At 49.3% G+C, this 14,377-nt stretch overlaps 3 protein-coding genes across 3 annotated transcripts in view; all 3 read right to left on the bottom strand.

Annotated features, from left to right (window-relative positions):
- Positions 1-3,552, bottom strand: part of LOC144468432 (uncharacterized) — a 61,981-nt gene extending 58,429 nt beyond the window's left edge. Inside the window, exons 1-6 of the mRNA XM_078177891.1 lie at positions 3,313-3,552; positions 3,063-3,233; positions 1,720-2,958; positions 816-1,545; positions 466-636; positions 35-392 (exon numbers count right to left, since the gene is read on the bottom strand). Of these exons, the coding sequence (XP_078034017.1) occupies positions 35-392; positions 466-636; positions 816-1,545; positions 1,720-2,958; positions 3,063-3,233; positions 3,313-3,552 (2,909 nt within the window). The remainder of the gene's footprint in view (positions 1-34; positions 393-465; positions 637-815; positions 1,546-1,719; positions 2,959-3,062; positions 3,234-3,312) is intronic.
- Positions 3,553-6,864: 3,312 nt separating this feature from the next.
- On the bottom strand, positions 6,865-9,442 carry LOC144469358 (uncharacterized). The gene is made up of 3 exons (XM_078179539.1): positions 9,431-9,442; positions 9,010-9,363; positions 6,865-6,969 (listed from the first exon to the last, which is right to left on the bottom strand). Exons 1-3 carry the CDS (start codon positions 9,440-9,442, stop codon positions 6,865-6,867), a joined length of 471 nt encoding a protein of 156 aa, XP_078035665.1.
- Positions 9,443-10,801: 1,359 nt separating this feature from the next.
- Positions 10,802-11,385, bottom strand: LOC144468998 (uncharacterized). Its single transcript, XM_078178838.1, has one exon. It carries the CDS (start codon positions 11,316-11,318, stop codon positions 10,974-10,976), a length of 345 nt encoding a protein of 114 aa, XP_078034964.1. The 5' UTR covers positions 11,319-11,385; the 3' UTR covers positions 10,802-10,973.
- Between the last annotated feature and the right edge of the window lie 2,992 nt (positions 11,386-14,377).

The following is a 14,377-nucleotide window of genomic DNA, read 5'->3' as shown; positions in this document are numbered from 1 at the left end:
ATATAACTGTTCTGAATCAAGAATGCTCACGAACCTGCTTTTCACGAAGTCGTCGCGTTTGTCCGGTAGACAGGCTGGACTGATGTGAGGGTTCTTCAGGAAATCAACTTCGTGGTCTATTCTTAGGATCGCAATATCGTTGTAGAGAGTGCCTGCGTAGAATTCAGGGTGCACGACGATATTGGCCACGTCTCTTTCGATGTACGGATAGAATTCGACGTCATGATTCACGTCCCATTCTCCTAAACGAGCTCGGAGATCGTGAGCAGCGTACGTTTTGACGCAATGCGCCGCAGTCAGGATGTGTCTGGATGAGATGAGGGTGCCACCACAGACGTACACGCTCTCCGTGGGATCCTTCTTCAGGATGGCAACTTGCCACGGGTACTCGCCTATGGATAACAAAACGGTTTAGTCGTGATAAGGCACATGGCGCAGGTTTCGCGAAGGTAACGGAAGGCTTACCAAACTCGGCGTCACCGTCGACGTTGACAGGGGTCTTGATGCGTCCATTGATGCCTTGCGTGTACCTGGTTCCGCACTGTCCGGGACGCGGTCTCGCGGCCTGTTGCCTCTTACGGCAGCAAACGTAGCCAGGACTGCAGGATCTGGGCGGTCCGCCGAGGAACTGTCTCTGTGGAGAAATCGGATATCTCGTTGGACGACGAGCTCGACGCATGATCACGGTGTCTTACGGGTAATAAACGAATGGATTCGCTCGAACCAGCAGGTTCGGTAAAGAGAGGGAAAGAGAGACTCTCCGAGGACGCGACGAGCATGTACCTTTTGGATCTCCGCCGACGACGACCCTCCATCGCTGATACTTACCCCATCTTCGGTCGTTAGCTCGCGCTTTCTTCTGTTGGGGAACGATACCTTTCCAGAGGTCCCCGTATTCGCGACTGCCCCTTCAGCGAGCCTCTTTTCGTCAACGGGTCGATCCTCGGGCTGGGGTTGGTTCGCGTTCGATCGCCCGTACGACCGATCCTCGTAATCGTAATCGTAATCGTCGCCCTCGCGATAATAATCGGAATAGTCCGCGGCCGGGTAGGAGGGCTCGTGATGGTACGCGGGACCATGCGACGGGTAGAACGGTTTCGAGGGGTAGTAGGGTTTCGGGGGGTAGTGGGGTTTCTCGTAGTACACGCTCGGCTTTGGAGGGTGTTGGTAATGGGGCGCGTAACCGGGTCCGTAAACAGGACCATGCCCATAATTTCCGTAGATCGCTTGCTTCTTGTACGCTAGAAGATCACCGAGTTTCTGGACGATGTGCCGATTCGGCGTCACGTGGAAATTAACGAACGGCTTGACCACCTTGTCGCCGTACTCGTCTTTGCTGAATTGCACGGCTAGCAGAGGGTTCACGGAGACCAGGCCCAAATTCAGGCCCTGATCAGATCCGTAACCGCCGTACGGGTTTACCAGGGGATTGCCGCCGTAAGGATTGATCGGGTACGGGCCGCCGGTTTGCGGTAGACCGAAACTGACTCCCCAGGTCGGCTTCAAGTTTAATTTCGACGAGTCCAGATCGCTAGCATCGAGTCTCTGCAACCAGGGATCGAACGGACACGCAGATAGAGATCCCAGTCTCCGTAATAAGTCGCGGCTCTAGTCACGGGCAAAAGTAGGACAGACGGCGACCGGCCCGTCAAACTTTCGGCACCCCTTCCCACGATAAAAGGGTCGCAACTAACGATAGAAACTTGTCAGCGGTCTTACCCCTTCTCCGGTGTTCTTCTTCCTGCCCTCGACGGTCGCGTCTTCCTCTTTGGCAACCTCCCTCTTGGTTCTGGTCTCAGCCTCGCTGGAAATCGGCGAGTCGACGTTGGTCGTGGTTCCATTCCCTTCCAAGTTCGACGCATCTGTTGGCGCGTCGGCGGCCTCGGCATCGATATTCTTGTTCAGATTTCGTGGATCGATGGCCAGGTAGAGATCGTCCTTGCGACCGGCGTGCTCGGAAGCCGGGCACTGTTCGTAAGGCACGCACACGCAGTCGGCTGCGTAGCTCCCGGAGAAATCGTTTCCGAACTCATTCGTTCCGAACTCGTTCTCGTTCTGATAATAGTAATTGTTGTTCGCGTTGCTCGAGCCGAACGAATAATCGTTCAATCCGCTTTGAACCGCGTTCGACGAGACATAATTCCCGGGTCCGTAGTACTTGCCAGTTTTCTGGCCGTCCTGCTTCGCATAGGTGAAATCTTGAGGCGGTTTCTCGTAGACGGGATACCTATTGGCGTAGTTGTTCGCCGACGCGGAACCGTCGGACCCGATGAGGCTGTTTCCTCCGCTGCTCGACGGCGCTTTCACCTTGAACGCTTTCTTATAGTCGTCCGACTCTTGGAAACCGCCGGCGTAAATGGACTGGCCAGGAGGATCGTAGCTGGTTCCAACAGTACCTAAACCGATCGACGGACTTCCGACGAAGCCACCGGTTTGGCTACCTCCCTCGCCGTGATGATAGTGATGATGGACATGCTGCTGCACCGACCCGTCGGCTCCCACGATGCCCGGTCTCAGCGCGATCTGTTTCTTGTCGATGAACCGATCGTTACCGTCGTATTCGAAGCCTCCCTCGTACACGGGCTTCGAAGACGCGTACGACGGGTACGGGGGTCCGGGTTTCTTCAGGCCACCGGGGTAGGAGCCGATCAATCCTCCGGGTCCACCGGGGTAGGAGCCGATCAATCCTCCGGGCCCACCAGGGAACTGAGAGATGGGTGGAGGAGGCACAGGCCCACCCCCGATTCCGTAAACGATGTCCGAAGTCGGACCCGAGGAACCGAAGCTGCTCGATAAGCCGGGCGGCGCCTTGGGTGGGCCGTAAGGTCTCTTTACAGGAATCGCTGGTAGTGGTCTTCCCACTGGCTTTATGGTAACCGGTTGCGCGTAGATGATGTCTTGAGGGTATATCCCTCGATGGGGTGAGTAATACGGCCTGCGTCCCTCGACGTTCTCGCACTGGAAATAGTTCAAAGATGAATCGACGAGTCCTTTGATGTTATTTTAATAGTTACTTTAATGTAACTTTATTAATAGAGTCGCGAGTTTCTCGGCGTACTAACGTTCATCAGCCCCAACGTGCACAGCTTGTCTCTGATGTAGGATCGAGCAACCGTGTCGTTTCCGAGTTGCAGCGCGTTCTTCACGTTCGGATCGGCGTACACCTGATCGAAGCCTTCGATGCTACGACCCTGGCGACTGGACGCCAGGATTTCATCGACTACAGCTTCCACCTGCAATAGAAGAATCATTCGTATTACGTTTGTCGATCCTGAAAGAAGTTGTTTCGAGACTTAGCGCAAAAAGTCTCACCGATTTCTGTTCCCTCGCTGCGTCGCCGAAGAATTCTTGGCTCGGAGCTGGTTCCGACGTTAATTTCGTGTCCGTGTTACCATCTTGCAATTCGCCCGTCGATTCCACGGTTTCCAAGTTCACCGAGGGTTGCCAGGACCAATCGTTGGAGCCCGAATCGACCGGCACTTGGGTCGCGAAGGTACCCGTCGCTCCGCATACCAACAAAATCACCCACAGCTTCATCCTGCAGAAATACATATTGGGATTTCTTCGTGTAGCGAACAAGCGAAGAAAAATCGGTAGCGTGATCCGCGGGAAAAGTATCGTTCGAATTAAAGAGCGCAAACGCGACCTGTTTGACCGAGAAATCGACTGTCTAACGAAAGCGAGAGGATGTCGGGAGAAAGTCGGTAAACTGGCCTTGCCGCGGTCTCCGTCTCATGTTCATCCCACGCCCGGCTCTTTCCTCGCGACCGCTCTTTCGAAAATTTTCGAACCCGGTGAAAGTTATTGCGTAATAATCGCGGAACGTCGATCGATCATCTCCCAGTCCTTTCTTTGTTTCCTCGGCACTCGATTGACCAAACTGCCAAACTACAATTTTTGAAAATGTTCGGGAGCGGAAGCGCGTGGATATCGCCGAAGATGTTCCAGAAATTGAAGAATATTATTTATTGGTCAAAACTAAGTTGCGGGCCGAAGAACGCGTGAAACGAAGAAGTCGCGCTGATATTAGGGAGGCAAACTCACCTTAGGGTGCGGACGCGTCTTGAAGCTCGCGGTCCGATCAAAATTTCTGCGCGCAAACGATCTCTGTAACGAACGGCTGTCGGCGAACGTCTGCGATGCGTTGTCGGAGTTTCGCTCTTTAACCAAACACTTTCTCCATGAACGAGGTTACACTGTGCGTTCCCCGGCGCCATGCCTATCTTATATAGAGACGTCCCTTTTCGTGATGCTGGAACGGGTGGCCAAACCAATTCACGACGGTGGGGTTACGCTCGTGAGTCATACAGTGGCCGGACATCCGTCTCGAATAGGTTCCCCGAACCGCATCGTGTTCGAGCAGTCCGGTGTCAGCTTGCCAAATCCTCTTCGAATCTATTCGGTACCCAGCTCGTGTTCCTTCGATCGCAACAGTAGAAACTTCTGTCGCCTCGATCGTTCCGGCGATCGATCGTCAATGCATTTCGAAGACAACGTTTCCTGTTACCATTCTTAAACGGCTATACCCGCATCTTTCTTTATCGTAATCTTATTTCAAAGTGAACGTACCTAATACCACTGCGACGCGATTTCTATCTGATCTCTGAGGGCATCGTTTGCGTCAGTACCCGTTTCATTTGAAAATTTATTTATTTATAGATTTATTTATTCAATATATACGAGAAAATACCCATTAGTTATGATATTATAAATAGGATAACTTCAGTTTCTGAAATTACTATAATAAATCTTTACGGACTATAAGAACGTTGCGATAATAACATCCTGCGTATCACTTTCTTTAAGATTACAATGATTAGAACTTTCGCAATAGTGTTTTAGAAGGAAAAGAAAAGTTACGTTTATTGAAATAAGAGATAGCTTAAAGCAATGGAACGACATTCATACCTAACAGCTTGTTAATAGAAATCTTTACCAGTAGTTTGATTGGTTAAAGTACGCTTTGAAATACCCTTTAAAATATGTATGAAAGAATATAGCAGATGATAGAAGAGTGCACATTATTTATAATATAGAAAAACTCTGTGTTTCCAACAGGGAAAAGTTCCTTTGATTTAAGATGAAATAATAGAGACACATGTATCACGATACATGTACAATAAAAATCAACCGCGCTTATAATTAAATACAATAACGTGCTACTTGTTTTTCGTATCAAACGCCGTATCGCGATACAAGTATCTTCGTGTGAAATAGATGTAAGGGCTGCTCTGGGATAATACCCTATATTGCATAGACAATGAAGATCGTATCTTCGAAGAAACGTTGACATCGAATTGGGTTACGAAAATAACGCTGCGTGATTAGGACACCCAAAAACGGATGACTCGGTCGCGGACTACGTAGGTGCGTGCGACGTGCGCAAGCAAATTGTGTAACGCAGCTTTTCGGTAATGGAGTTACGCAATGGATGCTAAGAAGCATAGCAAAGCAACCGGGTGTGTTTCTCCGAGAAGACATTGTTCCCGGAAAGTAGGAGCCTGTTTCGAGGGTCGTCGGCCATGGTGTTGCTCCTCAGGACCCTGAAAGAGAAATCTTTCCCCGCGACCCAATGACGTCTGAATCGTTCGATTTCCGCAGGGTGATGAAAATAAAATGGAATCCTGACGGCATTATACGAAGAATTTTCCTTACGCAGCGTCGCAGACAACCGCATACGGTCTAAATACATAACAACTGCATTCGCATGTTTACGATCCGAGCAATTAGCATAGAGACAGCCGCAACAACTTTAAGAAAGTTTCTCCGCCGCGGTCGCGGCATCACGCGGGGAAAGTGATTCGACGATTGTTCAGAAGCCTTTTTCCGATTTTGGAAGCGGACGAAAGCTTCGCCGAAGGTTAAGAATAAGCCGAAACGGCGCCACGGCGCGATCGCCTTTTTCATAATCCGTCGCTCTTTCTCTCTCCCACGAGTTCCGGGAGAAAGTGTTTCTCCGCGTTCACGAAAACTCGGATCTATTCACGATCGTGACCGAACGGGATCGTCTCCTTCGGACACCCATTGTCTCTTTCGAGGACCGGCAACAACTTCCGTAGATCCGAGATCGTTCGAGGATCGCGAAAGCGTCGCCGGGTCGGTTTTCGGGTCAAATTACGAACGCAACGATCGAAACTAATGTGCATGCCTCGCGTCGAGCGAAACCGCCGCGCTGTTGCGTAACTTGGGTTTTCCACCCTGTCTCGTAACCCTCGGGGTTTTACGCGGAACTCGAGCGACCCGATTCGAATCGTGGATCGTTATCGATTCCAGTTTCCTTCGTTAACTCGTTCGAAATGGAAAATGCGCGGTTTCTTCCATTTCGCTGTCTCGAAATACATTTAGAAAAGCTTTCAGCACCTGGCGCAAAACTTTAGCCAACGACTAAGTAACTATCATGCACGCGCGTGATAAGCGGAGAACAACGGGGAAATCGGTCCACGATAAAGAAGGATCACGGTGCACTAATTAAGAGGGGAAAGGTGTCTACGCGAGAAAAAGATCGTTACAGTTAAGAGCGCTTAGTGTTCGAAGAAGGTTTGTTTGCCGAGAGAAAGCAGACCCTATCTTCACTTTCCATTTCGATTTACGACCGGAGGAGGACGGTGGAAGAGAGGAAGGTCACGGGTGCGCGTCGATAAAGTTCTCAAATCTCGTTTTACAGAAGGAATATGTATTTCAGTTTGCTGGTCGCGTTGCGACGCCGAGACGAATTTATCGATGCAAGGTACAAGAGGATCACCGGTGAGCGGAGAAGCCGGGGTCTGGCAGCTGATACACGTTCTGGGAGCTGTTCAGCGCGCTTTGGACGCGTTGTTACCGCGCGAAGCGGTCGGGAACGCCGATCGCTGGCGATTCGCCGATTCAGTAGGTAATGCGATAGCCGTGTTGTTCAATGGAGTAGCTGGAAGGTGCCGCTGCCAGTTCCAGAGATGCGATCGCCGGGGCGGTGTAAATGTACGGCGTTATCTGTAACAGAACCACATTCATTCGGAAACGTCTCAAAGAATCGGAGTTTCTTCCACCCCGCTGCATTCTTCTATTTTATCCGTTCGTATTTCCTATTCCGTTCCGCGGTGTCATTTTAAATGCGTGACTCGATCGAAAACTGCAGCAGGGTCAGAAGTAGCGATGGAAACGATGCTGTTATTATTGATGATATTTGATCGATTCGAAACCAAACTGCTCGATAGCAGGTATCGATATGTGTCCAAACTTTTGGTACTTAGTATTATTCGTCGATACTGAGAATTCTTAACTCTTTGCACTCGAAACTATTTGAACTGCAAATCTAAAATAATTTTTCTGGCTTCTAATATTTTCATTTTATATAAGAAAATTCATTCTATGCATATGAAATTGAGCCCTAGGACTCATATAACAATTACACTTTCCATAATTTTTCAAATATAAGCTTTAACGATATTTATAGAAATAATTTTTGAACATGTTATACAAATTTTAATGGCGCCGCAGAGTCGCCACTGGAGTGCAAAAGATTAAAATGATACTAAAACTAATATTCTATTGAATTGTAGTTTCTTTAATATTTTTTTTTTTAGATTAGTCGATGCTTGTCTGGTACTTTACGAATTATCGTTTATTAGAGAACATTTGCGTACAATGTGGTAGAAGTACCAGTCGGGCATCGATATTTCCGATATTTTAGAGGAAATATTGGAGTAGTATCGATTCTGTTTAATACCTATGTCTTTGATACAAAATTTGTCAACCGGTATCGATATGTATTAATGTGGTACCAATCTCAACACTAGTCAGAAGGTCTAATAGACTGTCTTCTTCTCTCGAATTTATTTTAAACTAATAGCTCGTAGCAACGTTAAAAGGGTCTAATAGTCTTCACCCTGATGCGTTCTTCTTTCGTCTACCTTATTTCGAACGTGTAGATCGATAGAAAGCTACAGGGTTCCAATAGATTGTCTTCCTGACCCAACGACCCCTCATGCTATAACATTCTTCCATCGTCAAACTTATTTTAAACACGTATCTCGATGCAGAACCATGGCGTAGTTAAAAGGGTCGAATAGTCTCCACGCTGCTGCGTTTTTCTTGCGTTCACCATATTAAAAATGTGTAAATTGGTAGAGGACGGCAACAAGGTCAACAGGTTCCAATAGTCTTCACCCTACTGCGTTCTCCTTTTGTTCATATTAGCTCAAACATATTGATCGATAGAGAGGATCGTGGAAGAGTTAAAGAAGTCTGTATGCTACTGCGTTCGTCTTTCATCTACCTTATTTAAAATGTGTAAATCGGTACAGAAACGTATGGTGCAAAAGATTCTAATCAATTGTCTATGGTGATCCAACGATCCTACAACCTGCTATGTCCTTTCACCCTCAATCTTACTCTAAATGAATAGCTCGATCAAGAACTGCAGAAAAGTCATACTTATTAGTAGAATGTGGATTTTATGCATTTATTGTGAAAATAGGTAAATGTAACTTCAAAATTTCAGACAAATTTCAAAAACTTAACATCGTACGTGTATTATTTTCAACTTACAAAAATCATTAAAGAGGAATAGGAATTTATTGCAATTGATGAAGAACATGTCTATTTCGCACAAAGACAGCGGGTCTTTGCGCAAAATGAAGGCTTACTTCAAAAACTTGAACACTCAAGAACGAGATACAAATTTCATTCTTTGTTTAATAATTTTGGCAAGTGCTTAATTATATATAAATAATCTAAAACTCTTTCGATCTTTGTATATTTTCCAATTTCATCAACTCGTTGATCATAAATGCATAAAATCAACAATCTAGTTACAAGAGTCTACCAGCCTTTACTTTACTGCGCTCTTTCGTTCAAAATCTTATTTGAAACATGCAGTTCAATGGAGGAACGCAGCAGAGTCCACAGAGCACCGATTAACAAGTATAACACATCTCCTCGACCCAGAAGGGGTTGCTGACCAAGAAGACCGCCTCCAGCAAAAAATTACGACACGCGAAGGTTGCTCAAAATACGAAGGGGTTTACGAACCTGCCGAGTGGAGAGAAGCGGCGCGGCAGCAAGAGGCGTGATTACAGGTGCGATCAGCGGGCTCCTAATTTCGGAGATCAGAGAAAGCGACTTCGGAGACGGAACGCCAGCCTTAAGGTTGGTAGTGAGGGCGGCATCAGCTTGAGCAGGTCCACCAGCAGGCGCGGCTGCGACCACGGACGCGGAAGATGACGCCTCGGAGAGTAGCGGGGCTGCTGCGAGATTCGTCTCAGTCTTCAGCAGCGGAGGTATTACCAGGTCCAGCGGCTTCGGGTCCGTCTCTAACTTGACGTTCGTCGTCGACGTCGACGTCGGAGCGGCGCTAGCCGATCCGATCACAGCAGCCAAGAGAATCTGCGAAACAACGAGACACGGTTTCTCTCGGTATACGAGGATGATTTCGAAGAAGCTCGGTACTCACGTATGCGTACATGACGATTCCGATTCGTTGGATTCTACGAGCAACTCTCAAATCGCACCACTATTTCTGTGTCGAGGATCCTCGCGAACCTGCCGTACTTATAGAGATCCTGCCGGCACCGTAAAAAGAAAACTCGTCCTCGTTCCTGGGACCTACCAGTCCCTGCGCATCGCTGCTCGCCCGGAGACCACGGGGCGGGACTTATCGGCCCATAACTTCGCTCCACCCTGACTCCCCGTGTGCAGGCAGAAAATTTCGAGATGCTTTTATCTCGTCGCGGACGAGCAGACACCGGCAAACTACCTCCATGCGAGCAAGCTGCCGAAAAAAAGGAATCGGCCATCGTCCGAATACAAAACAAATACGTTCGCCCTGCTGGACACATCTCCTTGGCCTTGACCTCGGAAGAACGCGAGCCACCTCGGTTAAATGGTAGCCGATTCTATCGAGACATTAAGCGAATTTTCGGAGGATGCTGTTCCTCTTCTTTTTATCGAAGAAATTTCGACGAGGACGTCGTTAATTATTTCATAGATTCCGCGTTGCGAACGCGCGATTTTTCTACCGTGGACTCGCAGCCTGGGAAGGAGGCAAGGGCGTACCTGTTCGGACGACAAAAATCGGGGGGACGATTATAACCGGTTCCCGAAGCCGCTAAGTACTCCGTCCCTCCGCGGTCGCGAATCCTCCAGCGGATTCGCCGGGGCTCGATCTCGATTTCCGAAGCTGTATAAATTACGCCGAGTTCACGGACCCGCATGAAATAGGAGCTAGTTCTCTTATCAATTAAAAATCCATTCTCAGCCGCGGTCTCCGCGATGTTTCCTCCGGAGCCGATTCCGGATTGGAAAACTGGTTTCACGAGAACCGTTGCCTCTTCGGATAAGCGCGCCGTGCAACCATCTAATGCTTCTTGAGAAATTTTAATGAAACGCGCGAGATAAGTGGCGCAACAGGTATCGCCGAGGTTACTCTAGGCCAGAGCGAAGTCGGGAAAAGAATCTCGCTCTGCCGATTCCATATCAAGAACAATGGGATAAGCTGTCTGTTCGTGGTCGGACCTCTCTACTTGATTTACCTCCAGCCGCCATGCTTCGTGCTCGCAACTCGCGGCTCCTTCGCGAGGACATGCAATCCTGCTTATCCCAGGATGTAAATTCGACATCCGTGGAAAATGGGATGAGAAACCTAATCATGGCTGAACCTGTACATTTATTCTAACTCCTGCGTCTTCGTTACGCTAGAATGTTGCTGGTTCGAAGTAAAACCAGCAACTGTTTAGGACACTAGGTAGAAAACAGGAACGTAGGATCGGGCATCTTAGAGAACGAAGGGAGAGAACAGACTTGGAAGAAGAAATACTGATTTGAGCTGAACATCGATAAAATTTATTTTCGTAGATTAGACGACACCGTTACGGTGTGGCCAGATGGCTGTCACCGCATCATGGGATACGACGAGGTTGTTGAGGAGCAGCAGGTCGACTAGAGCGGCTCTCGGTTCAGGGTAGAACGGCAGGCCGATCGTGGTTGGCGTTGGTCGCTCAGAGGGTGTATCCAGCAGCGACTACCGGAGCGTGAGCGTAGATGGAGGCAGCCGGCGCGGCGGCAACGAAAGGAGCGGTCTTGACGACGGTGGCGGCGGCGATGGGAGCAGCGGCGGCGTAGTAAGGAGCCGTGGCGACCAACGGGCTCTTCACGCTGACTTTGTAGGTGTTGGCGTAGCTGGTGGCAACCGGCACGGTGTGCGCTACCGCGACTGGCGCAGCCACCACTGGAGCAGCGTGGAGCGCAACAGGAGCAGCGGCCAGGAGACCCGGCGCTGGTTCGGGATGCGGCGCGGCCAAAGCGCAGGCGAACAGAGCGAACAGAGCGGCGAATTTGTACATGACTGCGGTTGGGTTGGTTGGTTGGTTCAACAGTGAACAAAGGCTTCGTAGACAGCTGTGTGATCGCTGAGAGACGAATGATGCTCTACCGTCGAACTTGCCGCGCTTTTATTCCGCCGAGCTGCGACTGACCTCTCCCACCCGAAACGCGTCCACTCCGTTGTCCATTTCGTTTCGTTTCGCCACCACCGACCCCGATTCCTCCTCGTCCTGGGACACAACGCTCGTTGTCTGTCCGCGTGGCCTGCGCAACAAGCCAGTGCCACTCTTCCCTCCTGTTTTCGCAGTCTACTCAACGAGTACAACACACGCGGTTCAGGGTCTCCTCCGAGGCGATACGCCTCGCTTCCCTTCGATTCCTTTCGTTTCGTTCCTCGTCCGTGGAAGTACATTGTCAAGGACGATGAACCGATCGACCGGGCGAGCAAGGATCCGCGTGCAACGTACTCGAACGGCCCTTCGAACCCTCCCCTGCTCCTGCTCCTGCTCCTCGGCACCTTCGCCGCAGTCGGCCTTCGCCTACACCGCTGCTCAAAAGCGACAATCGCTGAATATCGAGGCGGTTCGTTCTTCGAGAAAATTCCGATTATTACTTCGTGAGAAAACTGATCGAGTTTCCTTCTGGTACAGCGCAAAAAGTATGCTGCATCCAGGTATTTCCAACCTGCAGTTTCAAGGGCTGCTGGAAACCTGCTAGTGGATCCAAGCATCGCGTCTATCGGCTTTCAGAGAGTCACTCAAGAAATAAATCTCACGTGGTTGCAACAACTGACAGGAATTTCGCAACGACGGTGAAATATAGGTTGCTATTTCGAAGCCGGCAGGTGTCCCGGTACTTTTGGACGACGGTGTACGATGAAATCCGCGAACAGCAGGCTGTTGGAACCGGCTAACCGACCTTACCGTATCGTTTCCCATCGTCGGTCGTGCACGACGAATCTGCATGGTGCACGCTCGTCGACCGGGCACAGGTAACGCCCGGTGCCTAGCGCCCGACGCATTATTAGATTGGAGAACTTTGTTCTTAGATAACGCAACAGCGCGTCGGATCGGTCCCCCGTCAACTAGTCTATAACGGGCGGCCAACCCTCGCATTTAGAGATAACACCACTTAATTAACGTATTGACTGCGCGTTAATTAATAAACGCGATCCCCATCTGGTAGTCCGGTCTCCCTATTTCCACGATAACGTAACGAGTCTCTCTCCGCGCGGCTTTCATCGATGCTAATGCCAATACCGATGACGTTACGTTATACATCGTGTTTACTTCGAGCGACAGAATACAATTGCGTAACAATTAGTAAACCGTTTCGACGCCCACCCGAGAGGCACTTGGAGACGCATCGCGACGCATCGCATACCGACGGACATCGTCGCTTAGACAAGGACGGTCAGAGGAACGCCTTGCCGTAGGCAAACAGCTCGACAGCTTGCGAAATCGATCCAGTCTTAGCGTAGCTAACACCGCGGTCCAACCTATCGCAGTTTCATCAATCCTCGATTGTTCTTTTCGGAACCTGTCCACCTCGCCTAAACCTCCCTGCACCCTTCCGCGGCGCCAGTCCCCGTTCCGTTTAGCTCTCTCCTTTCCTGTACTCTCTTTGTCAACCGCGACCAAGACGGCCGCGAGCAATTTTACAGCAAGGTCGTCAGTTTCGTAAACGCCGTTCTCCCCGCCCGAAGAAACCGCTAACGATCTATCGATAACAACGCTCCACGCCTTCCTTTTTTGTCTCTCAGTTTTTTAACCTCGTTTACTTGGCCGGGCCCCGCTGTTTTGACGGGCCCACGGACGGCTGATCGATCGAGAAGAAAAAAGAATCGAAGATCCGGCTCGCGCGATAGCGGCTTCCAAATCCGGAAGACCTTGGCCTGTCCTGTCAAGACGAGGGCAGCGAAGAACGTTAACCAGTTTCTTTTCGGTTCGGCTGGGCCTGGCTATAAAAGAGCCCGTCATCCTCGGGGTCCGAATCAGTAGAGGTTTATTAGGGCACCGAGCAATGTCGAAGTCGAAGCTCCTCGCGCGTTCGCAGCACCCAGGTCGTTGCCTGCTGCCACGATCCTACGCCGCGATAGACAGTCTTCGTACACGCGCGTCTCCTTCCGGTCTAACGCAAGTCTAGATCCTCGGCCTCGGCCGAACGGACACCAGAGATCCGCTGATTGATCAGCACGGTTCCGAGAGAAAAGCTTCTAAATGTTTCACGTGGAAAGCGGGCTAATCGGAATCGTTTTTATTTCCCGAGACGTTTTCAATAGAGTCACCGTGTACTCGTTTCATCGGTGGTGCCGCCGAGGCGTTGCGTAGGCTTCCCCGGAACACGCCCATCGCCGGGAACCTTGAAAACACGGTACTTCTAACTAGCACAATAGATGGTCGAGAATAAAAGTATTGTTTCTATCGTGAGAAAAAGAAAGATCCTTGGAACGTATCCACCGACGCTCGTTTCCGTTGATATCGATGCCGTTCGCGTGTTTATGCACTGTTCTCTCGGCGGTTCACGCCCCATCCAGTTATCTCTGTCGAGGCCTCGAACGTGGAACGTGTCACAGCTAGCTGAGGATTCGCGAGACCCGTCTACCATGACCGATTATCGAGCTTTTCCATTCTAATCTAAGTAACAGAGATTGAAAAGGTACCGAAAATAACTGTTTCAAGCTGTTATAAATCGGTTCTGGCTGAAACATTTATGAAGGAAAGTCTCGTAACTGTTATTACAAGGTGTATCGGTTCTGACTTATATTGGTTTCGGACTTTAGCTCTTCAGAACCGATGTTGCGCGTCGGTTTTACAATAATTCCCAAAAGTATTCGGACACTGGTATAGCTGTGACTTTTGCGCCACATATTTAAATAAATGTACATTCAAAGGAAAAAATTCTTTACCAAAATATTCTTTATTAAAGTAGAATATATAAATGTCAATATAAAACAAACTCTCGATTTAGAATAAAACGTAATCTACGTGATTCACAAAATATAAACGAACATTGAATTTTCACGCCACGTAAGTATTCGGATAACATATAAAGTTAAGTTCAAAAATTATAAAAATAA

This window comes from Augochlora pura, chromosome 4 (assembly GCF_028453695.1).
Source record: "Augochlora pura isolate Apur16 chromosome 4, APUR_v2.2.1, whole genome shotgun sequence".
Lineage (NCBI taxonomy): Eukaryota > Metazoa > Arthropoda > Insecta > Hymenoptera > Halictidae > Augochlora > Augochlora pura.
This window is presented reverse-complemented; position numbering and strand designations above follow the sequence as displayed.